General features: G+C 47.3%; 1 protein-coding gene across 1 annotated transcript; it reads right to left on the bottom strand.

Moving 5' to 3' along the window:
* Positions 1-1,190: 1,190 nt before the first annotated feature.
* On the bottom strand, positions 1,191-14,592 carry KLHL40 (kelch like family member 40). The gene is made up of 6 exons (XM_074946409.1): positions 13,184-14,592; positions 11,596-11,756; positions 8,684-8,791; positions 6,132-6,317; positions 4,894-5,040; positions 1,191-3,134 (listed from the first exon to the last, which is right to left on the bottom strand). Exons 1-6 carry the CDS (start codon positions 14,327-14,329, stop codon positions 3,023-3,025), a joined length of 1,860 nt encoding a protein of 619 aa, XP_074802510.1. The 5' UTR covers positions 14,330-14,592; the 3' UTR covers positions 1,191-3,022.
* Between the last annotated feature and the right edge of the window lie 876 nt (positions 14,593-15,468).

Here is a 15,468-nt window from a genome sequence, read left to right on the forward strand (position 1 = left end):
GCTGACCTAGTGGATGGAGCAGGGCCCTGCCTGGTGGGTGTGGCGGCAGGGTTGAGGAATGGTGAAGATAGATTCAGGAGTCAGGTCCCGGCCTGAGGATGAAGCCAGAGTCTGGGCCGAGGAGCCAAGCCGAAAGATCAGAACCAGAGTCGGGATTGGGAACCCCAAGCTGAAGTCGGGTGAGGAGCCATGCCAAAGGTCAGAGCCTGAGTCAGAATGAGAGCAGGAAAGGAAGGACTAGACTGAAGTGGGCCAGGGGCAAGGCAGGAACAGGGCTGGAGCAGGAAGTGGAAGCAAAAGCAGGGCACGGCATGGTACACGTTGAGCAGCCACCGTGCTGCTGAAGCTGCCAGACTCAAGTAGCGGGCTACTGGCTCCTGTGCCCAATTAGGAAGCAGGACCATTTGAAGAAGGCTCAGTGGGACCAGCTGAGCTCATGACAATTAGTTTCCAACTTGTTCAATGCAGCTGCAATTTGATTCTAATGTTTAGTTGCTATGAAATGGTCACAGAATCATAGAATATCAGGGTTGGAAGGGACCTCAGGAGGTCGTCTAGTGCAACCCCCTGCTCAAAGCAGGATCAATTCCTAACGAAATCATCCCAGCCAGGGCTTTGTCAAGCCTGACCTTAAACATACCTAAGGAGGGAGATTCCACCACCTCTCTAGGTAACCCATTCCAGTGCTTCACCACCCTCCTAGTGAAAAGTTTTTCCTAATATCCAACCTAAACCTCCCCCACTGCAACCTGAGACCATTGCTTCTTGTTCTCTTATCTGGTACCACTGAGAGCAGTCTAGATGCATCCTCTTTGGAACCCTCCTTTAGGTAGTTGAATGCAGCTATCAAATCCCCCCTCTTCTCTTCTGCAGACTAAATAATCCCAGTTCCCTCAGCCTCTCCTTGTAAGTCATGTGCTCCAGCTCCCTAATAATTTTTGTTGCCCTCTGCTGGACTCTTTCCAATTTTTCCACATCCTTCTTGTAGTGTGGGGCCCAAAACTGGACATAGTACTCCAGATGAGGCCTCACCAATGCCGAATAGAGGGGAATGATCACGTCCCTGGATCTGGCAATGCTCCTACTTATATCTCTCATCTCTGTCTGTCACACGCACACACACACACTCATAAACACACTGTGTGTCTTTCACATTTTTTATTGTAAAATACAACACTGGTCAAGTAACATAGGAGTCCTTAGACTTTCACTTCAACAAAGATTTGTGTCTACTAGAAGTATAATTGTGTTTCTACCAAAAATTGTTATCGGCGCCTAAAAAATGCACATTTCATTGGTAGGATGCTTCCACTGATTCAAAAGCTGCTGAGATCTTGATTTTTACTGATCTATTTTGCAAACTGTGATTTAAGAGAAAATAAGGAAAGGACATTACAAATTTCCGTGACATCATAAATATAAAACAACCCCATGAAAAATGAAATTTGATGCAACAAAGCCTTTCAAAGTTCTGTGTGTGATCATTGCAGTCTGTGATTTGTTGGTTCTATTATTGTGAAGAACAGGGTGATGCAGACTCCAGGTAGTTAATCAAACTGAACAGAAATAAAACTACCAGGACTATAGGGACAAGTCAACTGCTTCTGCAGCTGCTACCACAAATATAGAGGATTTCTCCCACGTTGTAGCCCTCACCTCCTTGGAGCAGGCATCAAAGTACTGCTCTTAAGCAAATAGATATATCAACTTGTTATAGATCTTTACCTTTACTTTTTACACATTGATGCAAAGGAAAGCTAGAAAGAATAGTAAAAAGCCAATATGGCTCCATCAGGAGGTCTTTAATGACCGGAACATCAAAAAGGAATCCTACAAAAAGTGGAAACATGGATGAATTGCTAAGGAGGAGTATAAAAGAATAGCACAAGCAGCTAAGGACAAAATCAGAAAAGCTACGATACAAAATGAGTTACATCTAGCAAGGGACATAAAAGACAATAAGAAGAGGTTCTTTAATTACATTAGAAGGAAGAGAAAGATGAAGGTCCTCTACTTAGTGGGAAGGAGAGCTAATAACTGATGACATCAAGAAGGCATTTTTCCCCTTCTGCCTCTGTAACAGTTGCTCAAAGGAAGCAGAAACTGAACATCTGAATGCAAAGATTAAATGAGGCCCAGGAAATAAAACTCAAAAGGCAGGTGTGGAGGTCAGTCTGAGGGTGTGTGTCTGTCCTGAGACATCTATCACCATGGTCTGGTCTGGTCTGGTCTGATTGCATCTGTTCTTCAGTGCTCACTTCTTTTAGCCCTATCTTTCTCTTGTGCTGTTTGCTGTTCGAGCATGCAAAATCCCCCTACCCACTCCAACACTTACTCTTTTCTTTCTATGGTGAGTTCCGCTCAAAAGAACGGCCAAGACTTCTCACTTGGCTTAACGCTACATGCTTCAGACCAGCTCCAAACGCCTACAGCACAGACCTCCTGCTTCCCTTGCTGCTGACAACTGACCCCTGTGTGGTAAGGCTGGCTACCGGGTGTGGGGAGGAGCTGAGTTTGAGATTCCCTTGCATGGGTGACTCTTGTGCCATTCTGGCTTGCTCCATTCTTTTGGGATCGGCCTCCAGCCTTCCCCAGTCAGAAGAGTGGTTGAGATGATGAAGGGCCTTGTTGGATGGAGGGAGAAAATGGGGAAGGGGAGGATGTGAATTCCTGGAAAACAAAGGATTCTGCCCTGAAGGGAAAATGTGGTTACTGTTCCTTTCCTGACCAGGAAGAGGGAAACAAATCTGTTCCGAGAGATAGAATGAGTCCAGTGCTCAGGCCACCACAGCTCCTTGCGTTCTCCAGATCTGGGTTCTAAGCAGTGCTTTAGCCTTTAAGCTCCTGTAAGGGTCCATTCTAATTCTTTCCCTTCCCCTTTCCCTGCTGGGTGAAGTAAAATGGCAACAAATCACAGATATAATGTTTCTCTGGCTTAACCAATAAAATCCCTCCCCACCCCATTCACATCAATAAATGCGAACTTAGAAAAACCCAGGAACGACATAAATCATCACGTCATTTACATCTTTGTTAACCGTAAAACATTCATGCGCACGGGAAGGAAGGTGGCGCCTGAGGCATACTGGATCTCTCTGAGGACACCTTCCCACTTCTTCCCTTCTTCGTCATACCTGAAGGGAGGGAGACAAAATATTATGGTCAGCAAAGAACTCTATTCTCAGCTGTGTTCCCCATCCCAGCTTTGGCTATGACAAATAGTCAGATTCAGTGTTGCTCTAGTGAGGTGTTTACTTGTAGTATGTTATTCAGCCACTAGATGTCTCTGTGTGTAGAGTTCCAGACAGAGTGCGGTGTCTGGTAAACAAGAGAGACAGAAGTGGAACTCAAGCAGTGTGGAAACCTGTTTGATTGTGTCAGTAGCTGTAGTTTGTTTTCTTTAATACATGCCTCTTGTTTAAGGACTGTGATTCCATATATCATGACAGCTACCAAGATTGGTAGGAAGGACTTGTTTGGTCAGTATCTGTCATTTGAATATCGACTTAGGCCTTATCTAAAGTCCATTGAAGTCAACAGACTTTGAATTTGGCTCTTAGAGCTGATGAAAAATGCCAGACTGACAGTTCTGGAGGCTTGAGTCCACTTCACAGAACTGCTACAGTACAGGCATCAACTAGCAAATTTCCTTATGATACCCTGCCAGTATACCTGCCCCCCTGCCCCTGATGGGGCACATTTAGTGGGGAGGAATAGGTCACTTCCTAAGGACTGAATGGCAGTGGTCTCTCTGCTGAGACTGCTGACGAGGGTGCCAGTTAGAGCGGTCTTGGGGAAGTAGGTATTTTTCCAGTGGGGACTGGACTGAGGCCCCCAAGACTCAAACAACCCCCATCGCTTGGTAAATATGCACCTAGCTTTGCTATGATCCCATGCCAGAGAAGTGACAGAGCCACATCCTCAGCTGGTATAAAATGCCGTAGCTCAAATGAAGTCAGTGGAGCTCAGGGAATTGACACAGCTGAGGATCTCATCCCATAGATCCCTCTCCTCCCAAGTTTGTTAGGTCTTGACAATCAACCTGCTTTGGAAGCGGTCTCGCATTTCATCTTGGTTCAAAGCAGATTTGGCCAGCATTGCACTTAGAACACTGAGTTGCCTTTTGGCACCAAGATTAAGCACATACCAGTGGGACTCAACCCCAGAGTTAGCAATAGCGGGAAACTTTGTGCAAAATTTCTCTAGTGCAGACAAGGCCTTGGTTAAAGGGTGATTTAATTTCCAGTTTCATAGACTTTGAGGTCAGAAGAGACCTTTATGATCAACTAGTCTGACCCCCTGTATAACACAGGCCATATACTTTCACCCAGTTACCCCAGTTTTGGGCCCAATAACCTGTGTTTGGCTAAAGCGTATCTTCCAGAAACGCACCCAGTCTTTATATGAAGACATCAAGAGATGGAGAACCACCACTTCCCTTGCTAGTTTGTTCCAGTGGTTAATCACCCTCACTGTTCAAAAACAAAAATGGTGCCTTATTTCCAGTTTGAATTTGTCTGGCTTTAACTTCCAGCCATTGGCCCTTATTCTGTCTTTCTCTGCTCAATTAAAGAGCCCTTCAGGACCTGGTATTTTCTCCCCATGAAGATGATACCCTGTGCTTGTCATTTCCCAGTCGTCTTTTCTATAAGCTAAACCAACTGAGCTCCTTAAATCTCTCACCGTCAGGCATCCTCAGCAGCCTCTGAATCTTTTTTGTGGCCCTCATTTCTGTACCCTCTTTCATTTTTTAAATCTTTTTAAAATCACTGGGGAGAAGTGAGTATTGCTTAAAGGCAAGAGAATAATGTATCTTAAACCATCACTGGTTAAAACCCCAGAAGAACTCAGCCCCCAGCCATGCCCTTTGCTTGCAATGGCTACGTCCCTTACCTCCAGATGTCATTGAGCTCGGTTGGCACCAGTTCTCCTGACTCCGTCTCCACTGTGGCAAATCCACCAAGTAAATACAGACTGCCAGCCAGACTCACCAGGCTGACAGAGCTGCGCTCCTGGGGGAATTCAGTGAAGGGCTCCCACCTGCCAGGCAGAAAGGTTAGACTTGTTAGCAAGGTGTTCTGGGCACCCTCTATCAGTGCAGCTATGTCAGCATGGATGTGGGCCTGGAATCTGGTGAGTTCGGCTCGCTGGCTTGTGTGGCCCTCAGACAAGCTGCTAGGTCCAGTTTTTTCAAAAGCAGCCTCCAGTTTTGGGTGCCCTATTTCAGACATCCACAGCCTGATTTTCAGGAGTGCTGAGCCCCCACAACTCCCCTCGGTAGATGCAGAAGACCCTGGATACACCAGAAACAATCTGTCCTATTCTGACCTGTATAGGTTCTTATATGCCCCAGTAAGGAGTGCAGCATGAGTGTCTGCCTGTCATGCTTTACACAGTGTGACTGGTGGGCTTCTGCTGAGTGTGTGTAGGAGGGGAGAGGGGAGAGTTTGCACCTCCTTGCATACTACAGAGCACAAAACTCACCAGGGGCTTTTGGGGTAGGGCAACGGAGTGGATCTAAGACTACACAGAACCATGGAGGGGCAGCGTGGTCAGTCTGAGGGCTACTACAGCCCTTGGGAGGATTCCTCCCCTTCCGAGTTCCTAGAGCTATGTGGCCTGTGCATGGAGCGCTCTCAGGGGTTGATCTCACGCCCATTGAAGTCAGTGGGGATCAAACTGTTGGTGAGCAGGAAGGAGTCAGAAATCTCCCCTCCCAGGTGAGTTTCGTTCAGACCCTCGCCAGGCTGAGAAGTGAGAGTTGCCCCTGGAAATTGCAATATATCCTGATATCCAGACAGGAAGGCGACCCCATCCCAATGTCTGGGTCTGCAACGGCTCAGGCCTTCCGCCTCCATCCTGGTTGAGTGACCCCACTCTCCAGGCTCTCTGGGCATTCAAGCTATTGATATCGCCCCAAGCCTCTGGCGCTAGACAAATGCCCCCGGCCCAGCACTGGAAATTGGCAATAACTAACACCAGACGAAGAGGTGCATCAGTTGCACAGGGAACTGAATGGATGGAACCTAGACAGCTTCAAATCATTGGCTGATTGGGGGCAAGTTGTTTCCTACATTCCTGCAACTGCTCCCTAGAGCATTTTCATCCCGAGGATGAGCCATGGTACGTACTTGTTAGCTGCAATGTCATATGCTTCCACCGAGTCAGTCAAGCCAGAGTCGGTCACACCAGTTGCCACATAGATCTTGCCATTGTGTACGGTTGCTCCAAACAGAGAACGGGCAGTTTTCATGGGAGCCAGCTCCTTCCACTCAAACTTCTTCGGGTTGTAGACGCACATCTTGTTCAGGCACTTCCTGCGAAAGGGCAAGAGGGAAAAGCAGCCTCACTGAATTATTACATGGAATGGTTGCATTGTGCCGAGGGATGGGAATTCTGGAGTATCGATCTAAGTCGGCAGCTGGTTGTAACTTTCAGACTCTGCTGCTACACTTGAAATTGGGGTTGGTGTGTTTTACTGTTGAGCCCAGTTCAATAGATGCCTTTCCTTTGTAGAACATGCACCTTTCTTGTGTACACGCCATTGACCATGAGCACCCTGGTATTGTGTATGTAACATTTCACTCCATATTCTTCATGAAAATATGCTGATGGTCTGGATATGACATAACTGAGATGTACTTTATGCAAGATGGGACTTGTAAGATATCATTGGAAAGGTTATGATTTACTGAATGCAATTATCCAGTTTGTATGCCTGTATCATTTCTGTATCTGAAGTTAGGAATATTGACTATGTATCTGTATTTCAGCTATGCTGCTTTGGGTAATGCCCACCGCTAACACTTCAGGTACAACAATGGAAAAGCCAGACAGGGCTGATGGCCCATCAGAGAGGACAATGAATTGTGAAAAGGCTTGGCCTTCCAGCGGACCTTCCATACTGCCACTGACTCATGGACGCTGTGATTCTACAGAGTCAGGTGGTCTTATCACCTGATACTAAACATTACCTTGGACTTCTTGTAACTTTCCACTGGAAGGGAAGGGGGGTCATCTTTGGGAAACAAAAGATTCCCGCCTTATGTAAATCCTATTTAAGTGGGGGGAGGAAGGCAAATGGGACTCCTCCTTTCCAGACCTGTCTGCCCAGGAAGAAAGACTGAAAAAGACACCTGAAGGGAAGACAAGGGGGAGTCCAGACTGAGCCAGGGGTGACTGAGCCAGTCTGAAAAGGAATGTAACTGGAACTCTGAAACACAGAAACTTTGCAACCTGCCTAAAATAACATTTAGGGTAAGAAATTACATTTTATAACCTGTTTCTTAAGTATATTGAGCTTAGCTTGAATACTTTGGTTTATTTGCTCAGTAATCTGCTTTGTTCTGTCTGTTATCTCTTCTATTCACTTAAAATTCACCTTTTGTAGTTAATAAACTTATTTCTTGTTCATAATTCAGTTTATGTAATTTCTAACTGGGGGTGGGGGGGAGAAGTTGTGCATATCTCCCTCCACATTGAGGGAAGGGGCGAATTTCATAAAACCTTTGGGTTTGTACCCCTTAAAGGGAGTGGGCACCAGAGTGCTGGGGTGAGCACCCTGAATCATCCCAGAATGGATCTCTGTCTCTCTGTACAGCTGGGCGTGGCCCTGCCTGTGTGCTTGGCTGGAAGAGGCATGTGAGCCTAGCCCAGCAAGACCAGGTAAAGGGGACCCAGGCTGGCAGAATAGGGTGGCTTAGTGGCATCCCAGCACATCAGGTGACACCCCAAAGGGTCCAAACCCGTCAGAGTGTACACTCATTACTAGCTATGTGTCTGTCTAGCTATACGCAAATCAGGGATCTGTATGCATGCACCAGCAGCAGGCCTTATTTGTTAAGTACTGATGATGAAATTTGATACTGTATCAGAAATTAATAAAAAGAGTTCCTGCCCCAAAGAGCTTACAATCTAGGAGGTATATGGCTGTGTATATACCCTCTTTCCAGACTCTAATCTCTTTGGTGCAGGGCCTATCTTTGCTGTGGTAGGCCAGGCTTATTTTGTCAGTATTTATTTTTGCTGTTTTACAATGGCTGGAATTTTCATTTAAGGCAGCAGGTTATGCTGAGGCCTTGTTCCCTGCAGATAACAAATGGCAACTGGGCGTGAGGGACTTTTTTGTGAAGTTGTTTACTACCGCTGCGGCTGCGACAGCTGGATCTTGCTGTGCCACACCAGCCTTCTCCCAGGCTGGGCTCCTTGGTTTGATGACAGGCAGCTTCCCTGCTAAGGGGATTCTCATGTCTCTTCTGTCCTCTCCTGCTATTTGTTATGCTTGTTTACATGGGGAAGGAGGAGGATATCCTTTCTCCATTGTGGCCTTATATTGTCCTTTTTCCTTGTGCAGATCACCCATTGATCTCAATGGAGTTAGACAGGCAGTCCAAGGGCCCCAAGAGAAACTTTAGCAACACAATCAAGGCTGGACTCAGACCAGAAGCCTGGAAGTGAAGGGTTCCATGTCTTAGGCCCCCCACAGTCCCATTTGATCCGTCTGTTCCCCTCCACTCCTTAATCTTCTGGTTACCCTAGAATGCTACTTATGTACCCAACAGAGCTCCTTCCACAACTTCCTTCTTGTAGTCATGACCTAGGGTACGAAAGCAGCCAAACCCATGTGCCATCAGAGGTGTTTTGTCCCTCCCACTCCTTTTATATCCCTTGCTCTTTCACTTACTTGTCACTTCTTTTGCCTCCGATGACATAGATTAGATCCTTGTCTGATACCACAGCATGGCCATAGACTGCGTAGGGGAGCGGATCTGACTCGCCCCATTTAAATGACCTGTATAAGGATTATGAAAAGCAAGGGTATTATATTGTTTAGATGGGGGTAGCATCCAGAAGACATGAGGGGCTTTCCAACCCTGTAGGTGGATGGATGCAGTTCCTGCCCAAAGTGCATGGAGTCTAAAAACTCATTAACAAAAGTCATAGTCAACCACTAAGAAAAAGAAACGCCATACGGGATACTTGCTATAATACGCATTCTTTTCTGTAGTGTCCTCTCGGCAGCTTAGCTTGTTGTATCTGGCTTCATCTTTATACAGCACGTTCTATCCCAGGATCTCAAACACTTTGCAAACATTCATTGATTGATACCTCTGTAAGGTAGCTAGTCCTGCATTATCCTTGCTTTACAGAGGGGGAGGTGCTGATGTACAGAGAGGTTAAGGGTCACATTTTCAGAAGTTACCGCTAATTTGGGGGTAGCTCAGTTTTCAGGTGCCCTACATGTGACACTCAGTTGGGGTTTTGGGTGTTCGGCACCTCTTAAAATCAGGCTCTCGTTTTCTAACGTTGGGCACCCACATATGGAGGCACCTAAAATTCAAGCCCGCGTCTGAAAATCTGGACTTAAGTATCTCGCCTGCGTTCCCAAAGCAGGTCACAGTCAGAGCCCTGACTAGAATGGAGATCTCTTGACTCCATCTTGTTCTGTAGCCACTCGACCATTCTGTACAAACACTGCACACACCACTCCCCCATGCTGTACAAACAATCCCTCACACACAAGGACAAATTTCTCTTTCTACAGACTGAAGACCAGAGAAAGGCACTTCCATAGAAACCGAAAAGTTCTGGATTGAATTGGCCTTAGATCTACCAAGTCTAACCCCCTAATTCAAGCAGGAATAATCCATCCGTCATTAGATAAGACTGTTTGCTGAAATTTCAGCTGTCAATAAAGTGGGGCCGTGTATGATTATTGTGCTGGTCACTTTGAAATCCAGTTGCATAGAAGACGGTCTGAAAGCTCTCCCTGGTTATAATCTTTTTCAGCTACATGCACTTCAGGCCACTTAGCAAAGAGAGCTCCCGCCCCCAAGAGAGTTTTAGGGCACAGATAAACACCATGGTTGATAGGAACGGGAATTGGTTTGAAATCTCTGCCTATGAAACAGACATGCCTAAAGAAAACAGCCCAGACATGTCTAAATATAAACTGAGTAAAAGACTCCAGCTCACTAGCTATTCCAGCTTATTGCAGGCCGACAGGGAGATTGTTTGGCATTTCTGTTTGCCTTTCAGTGAGATTTAATATTTCAGGCAGTTCATAGTTCAGTATACAAAGCATACGCTAAGATTAGTTTTAACCACTGTGGGGAAGCCGGGCAGCTCCTGTAATTCCAGATTAGTGGGAAAAGACAGTTTGATGGTTTTTTCCAATGAGAAGAACTTACAGTGCATGGGACATGTGGCTTTCTGCAGAGTAGATTAAAGCTAGGTGTTGGGAATGGATATGTTATGATTCACAGATTCATAGATGATAAAGCCCAAAGGGATCATTGTAATCATCTGGTCTGATCTCTTGTATAATACAGGCCATAGAACTTCCCCCAAATAATTCTGGTTTGACCTAGACCATATCTTTTATGTGCTATCCTAGTCTTGGATGGAAGTGGGTGAACCTCTATCTTTCCAGATGACTCGTTGCTTCTTGCTCTTTAACAGCTGAGTCCATAATGGGTTGCACTGGATGACTGGATAATGGAAAATATAAGAGCCGGAGGGGTGGGTGTACGCTTAATTTTTCAAACTGTGCATCATGGCTCTCAACCTAACTGGAATGCAAATACCTTGAAACAGAGAAAGGGAAATACTTTCCACAATGAATTATTAACCCTGGGAATTCCCTGCTGCATGATATTAATGAGGCAACTAGCTTTACAGGGAAATGACTGGTATGACACCACTTTCTCTGCTCCCATAGAGGAAGAAGAATTTGGTAGGGTGCGCTCTCCCTTTCTGGTCTCATTGCCAGAGGGGAGGGAAATCAGGCTGGTCCTTTTGGTGCCAGATCAGCCTTAAGCAGTCACTTGCATCGCTTATTCTTGTCCACAGCTACGCTCGCTGGGATTGAGATGGCAAGGGCAATTGATGTTCATGCTTCTGAGCATATGATGTTCAACAGCTGGGTGGCAAAGGATAGCACCCTATGGGGTGTATTGGGGTCAGGGGCTGCAATCCTCCAGGAAAAGGGTCATTTCAAGTTTGGTTGTAAATAGAGGCCAACAAATTCTCCCTGAGCCTGATCCTCTGAGTATCCTCCACAAAACCTTGAAGGATCTGGACCCTTGAGAGGTCTGGGTTTGAGAGATTCTGAATCCCTTTATTGGCATCATTCTAAACAGCGGTTGTGACCAGAGTCCAGTTTTGTTGCCCGTGACCATCTACCAGGGGCATGTTTGCTGATGGCTGCCCTCTTAGGGCTGTTACACACCCATGAGACTGCCCCAGCGCCCAAAACATTAAGGGCCATATCCTGCCTTCTGAGATCTCCGGGCAGTTCCTGTGTGAATATAGCCAAAGGCACAGTCTGGCCCTTGATAAAATTAGTGTTGATTGGCTGCCCCTTAACGGCCTCAATCCCCTTTCCCTTGGAGGTTTCAATTGCAATAAACCCAACAGATGGTACCGGAGATGGATCAGAGCCGCAAGGGAGGGATTTGGATTTGGGACAATTCCACTTGCTGGGGTGACTGGATCTATCATTCAGAGACTGTCTCTAGATGAATTTTTAGATCCCTGTACAGATCGATTCATTCTCACACCCCAGCCTAGCTGCTTCACTTCTCAGGCACTTACAATCGGTCGTAGCACATGACGGAGTCCAAGGTCTGTTCTCCTTCTTTCAGTTCTTTCCCTCCTACCACGAAAATGGAGTTTTCTGCGTCTCCCAGGCCAAAGAGGCAGCGGGGGGAAGGCAGAGGGGGCATGCCCAGCCAGTCAGAGTCCAGGTGATCATACTGCAAGGAAACGAATAGCCATGAGGGTAGAGTATGCACTGATTTAGTTGGTGTTGGTCTTGCTTTGAGCAGGGGGTTGGACTAGATGACCTCCTGAGGTCTCTTCCAACCCTGATATTTTATGATTCTATGATTCTATGCGCCAGTCCCTCTCTGACGTATAAATGGATTTGCTTACTCTGTCAATTTGTTAAATTAAAATAAAATATCAGGGGCCAAGTGTGCAGTGACAAAGCACTGAGCCCATTCCTACAGGTACCAAAGGGCACACCCAGTTCTGCAGCTTCTTGCTTAGCAGCCCCAGGGTGGAGATTCTCTGCGGGTCCTTTCCTTGCTTGTTTCCATGTGCTCCAGTTGTACCCACCTGCTGGCTCTTGCCTTATACTTAGCTTGCAAGGTCTTTGGGCAGGGACTGTCTTTTTGTTCCGGGCTCATACAGTGCCTTGCACAGTGGGGTCCTGCTCCATGATGGGGGCTCCTACATGTATGGTGATAAACAGGACCCAAGTGCCCTGTAGAAATGGCCTCTTCTCTTTTCATGGAAGGCTACTCGACGATGACTCGGCACGTTTCTATACAGCTCAGTCTCCTTGGGCTGAGCTGGTCTCAAATTTTTCGGTTACTGAGCAATCGTGCCAGGAGGAGCTCTGATACCATAACCACCTCAGCTTTAGCTCCGTCTCCCAGCCTTCAAAAGAGATTTCATCAGAATAGTTTTTGGCAATGGGACTTAACTGTGCATTTTCTGTAATGCAGCCCACTCCCCCGAGTAACGTAAGAATAAAATGATGGTTCCGTGCTTTTCCCACCCCAGCACTGCTCACCAGGGCTGCAAAATCAAACAGTGCTTATCCTGGTGCCAGCTCACAAAACAAGTTGCTGTTAGAGAGGGACAAACCAGCTTTGAAATAAAAACCTCCCTGATAGATGTCAAGGCCAGCAGAGACCATTATGATCATCTAGTCCAACCTCCTCATAACACAGGCCAAAGATCCTCACCCAGTCGTCACCACATTAGCCCTATTTGGAAATTCCAAACTTTTTGCAACTCTAGCTATCTATCTATCTATCTATCTCTCTATCTCTCTATCTCTCTATCTCCATACTCTCTCTCTCTCTCTCCAATTTGTCTGTCTCAGAGTTTTCTATAGTACCATCATGCGAGATCTAAATATTTTCATGGCCTACATATTACTATGTAACAAGCCATTGACTTAATGCGTAACAGTGAGCCGTATTCAATCAGTCTCTACAATGTCTGACAGAGCAATAAAATGCTTGTGGCATGCATTTTTATAAGGGACACACAAGCCAAATACAACTAACACACATGACGGTGAGTTGCATTGGCTTTGTGCTATACAGAACCTAAAAATCAGCGATCCTTCTAGTGGACCATAGAAGCAAAAGAGTAACGAAGCCGGTACCTGTAAGAAGTAGGAGCTCATGGGGTCCTCTTTGTTGTCCTCATTGTAGTACAGTCCCCCTGCTATGAAGATCTGGTTCTCTTTGGTTACCAGACTGACATGATTCTTTGGGATCTGAGCCGAGATGGAGGCAAAATAGCACTCGTTAGCGCTGGGATCATAGGCCACCGCCCCAGCACTGCTCACCATGAAAATGAGGTCCTGGAGGAACATCCCAAAGCGCATTGTGTCATTTAAGATCCCTGGGAGGACATCCTCCTCATTATCATCCCCCTCGGCCACTTCTCCATTGACAGCGTTGTCCCCAGCTGTCGTCTCACTGCTTTTCTTCACCTTCTTCTTTTTCACCACCATGAATTTGCCTTCGTTGGCGTCCTTCACCACCTGGAGTTTCTTGAGCAGCTCCGGGATGGACTTCACAATGGGGTGCTTCTCCACATGGTCCCTGATGTAGTCCTGGGGCAGGAGGCGGAAACGGATGCTCTCGAAGACCACCGGCAAGGCCTGGATCCGGCTCTCGCGGTCCTTGGCTTCCACCCACTTCATCACCGTCTCAAAGACCGCCTCCTCCTTCTCAGTGTTAAGGGAGTCAGTGGATATGACAGCAATGAGCTCATCAGGGGAGAGCTTGTAGAACTCCTCATCCCGGGAGACCAGGGCAAAGCGGTCGCAGATGAAATCCCGGGCGGCCACTGCCAGGCGGGCACAATCCAGCATCAAGCCTAGCCTGAAGATCGCCAAGCAGTTGCTGAGGCAGAGACGCTTCTGCAGGAAGGAGACACAGACTGTGAAGATGGAGGGGATCTGGAACATGTTGGCCACGGAGAAAATGTCCTGCACGTTCTGCTCGGTGAGCTCCAGCTCGGAGGTGTAGATGTAATGGAGGATCTTGCGCATGACTTCGGGGTCCACGTCCTCCAGGTCGATCTCCCTCTTCTTACTCTCCTCCATGTCTGAGAGGAACATCGCCCGGAAATAGGGGCTGCAGGCTGCCAGCACCAGCCGGTGGCAGGGGAATTCCTTCCCCTTGACTTTCAAGACACAATCCAGGAACTTGTTGTGGTCCAGCATGTCTTTGAGCCCATCCTGGAGGAGCGTCTGCTGGTAGAGACGCAGCTCTTCTGCTTGATCTATTGGCAGTGTCATGCTTGAAAGTAATGGCTTGTTTGCTCTTCTCCTTTTTTTCCCCCCCTATCTCCCAGCTGAGAGACTTCCCCGAAGCAGTGCAGCTCTCCCTTGCTTCCTGACAGCTGGAGCCCTAAGAATGTGAAGCACTTGCTGCTAATACAACTGGCTGCAGCCTCAGCGAGGGGCTTTATATATAACTGCAGCCTCACAAAGCTTAAGGCCCCCATATTGGAGCATGTGTAAGCCGATCACCCTCTCATAGGACACATTGGACAACCGGGAAGGGAGGGGACTGGAGGAACAGCTGTACGTGCAGCCTGGACCCATCAGGAATGGTCTGTCCGCTCATGAATCAGTGCTGGGCTTTTCCGGAAGGCCAGCGTGTGACTGGCAGCCTTCGTCATAGCGTCAGATGAATCAGAAAGGAAAAAAAAACAGCCCCCAAGCCGGTGAACTGTAGGGTTTGTTATCCCTCTTCCCCCTCCCTCTCTTCAACCTCGAGTGCAGGACTCACCTGGCTAAAAATACACTATGACGCTAAATCTGGAGATATGCAATGAGGTGTCCTATCGTACTGTCATTGTGACGCAGCTAAGGCTGTCCCGGTCATTTGGACAGTTGATTTTCTGGGGGGCAGAGGGGAAGGGAAGGGAGACATTCCAGTGACCTGCTCCAGGGTAACTGTTGGTGGAGGGAGGAGTGTTTTACATGCTCAGCTGTGTGTCATAGCCCTCTACTGGAAGCAGCTAAAGGAGGTTCTCCCACAGAACATGTGGTAGGGGCCTGTGGTTTTGGAGGATGCGGCTCTGGGGTCTGTTCTGTCTGTGGTATTTTTATGGAACCCCATCACTGTTGTGTCAGAACAGGCCCCACGGTTTTAATGTATTTTTCCTCCCATCCCCTCTGGGAGGCAGAGCAGTGCTACTATCCCCATTGTACGGAGGGGGAACTGAGGCACAGAGAGATTAAGTGACTTGTTCAAGGTCACACAGAGTCTGGTGGAGCCGGGACACAAGACTGGCGCCCTACTCACCGGGCTGTCCTCCCTCTCTGTTGCCCCCTATTCCCTGCTATCTAGAGCCAGCTGGAAAAAATTCACAAATTTTCAATGGGAAAAAAGGGCCGCACGTTTCATAATAACTTCTGAGAAAGATGAT

Source organism: Natator depressus, chromosome 2 (assembly GCF_965152275.1).
Source record: "Natator depressus isolate rNatDep1 chromosome 2, rNatDep2.hap1, whole genome shotgun sequence".
Taxonomy (NCBI): Eukaryota; Metazoa; Chordata; order Testudines; family Cheloniidae; genus Natator; species Natator depressus.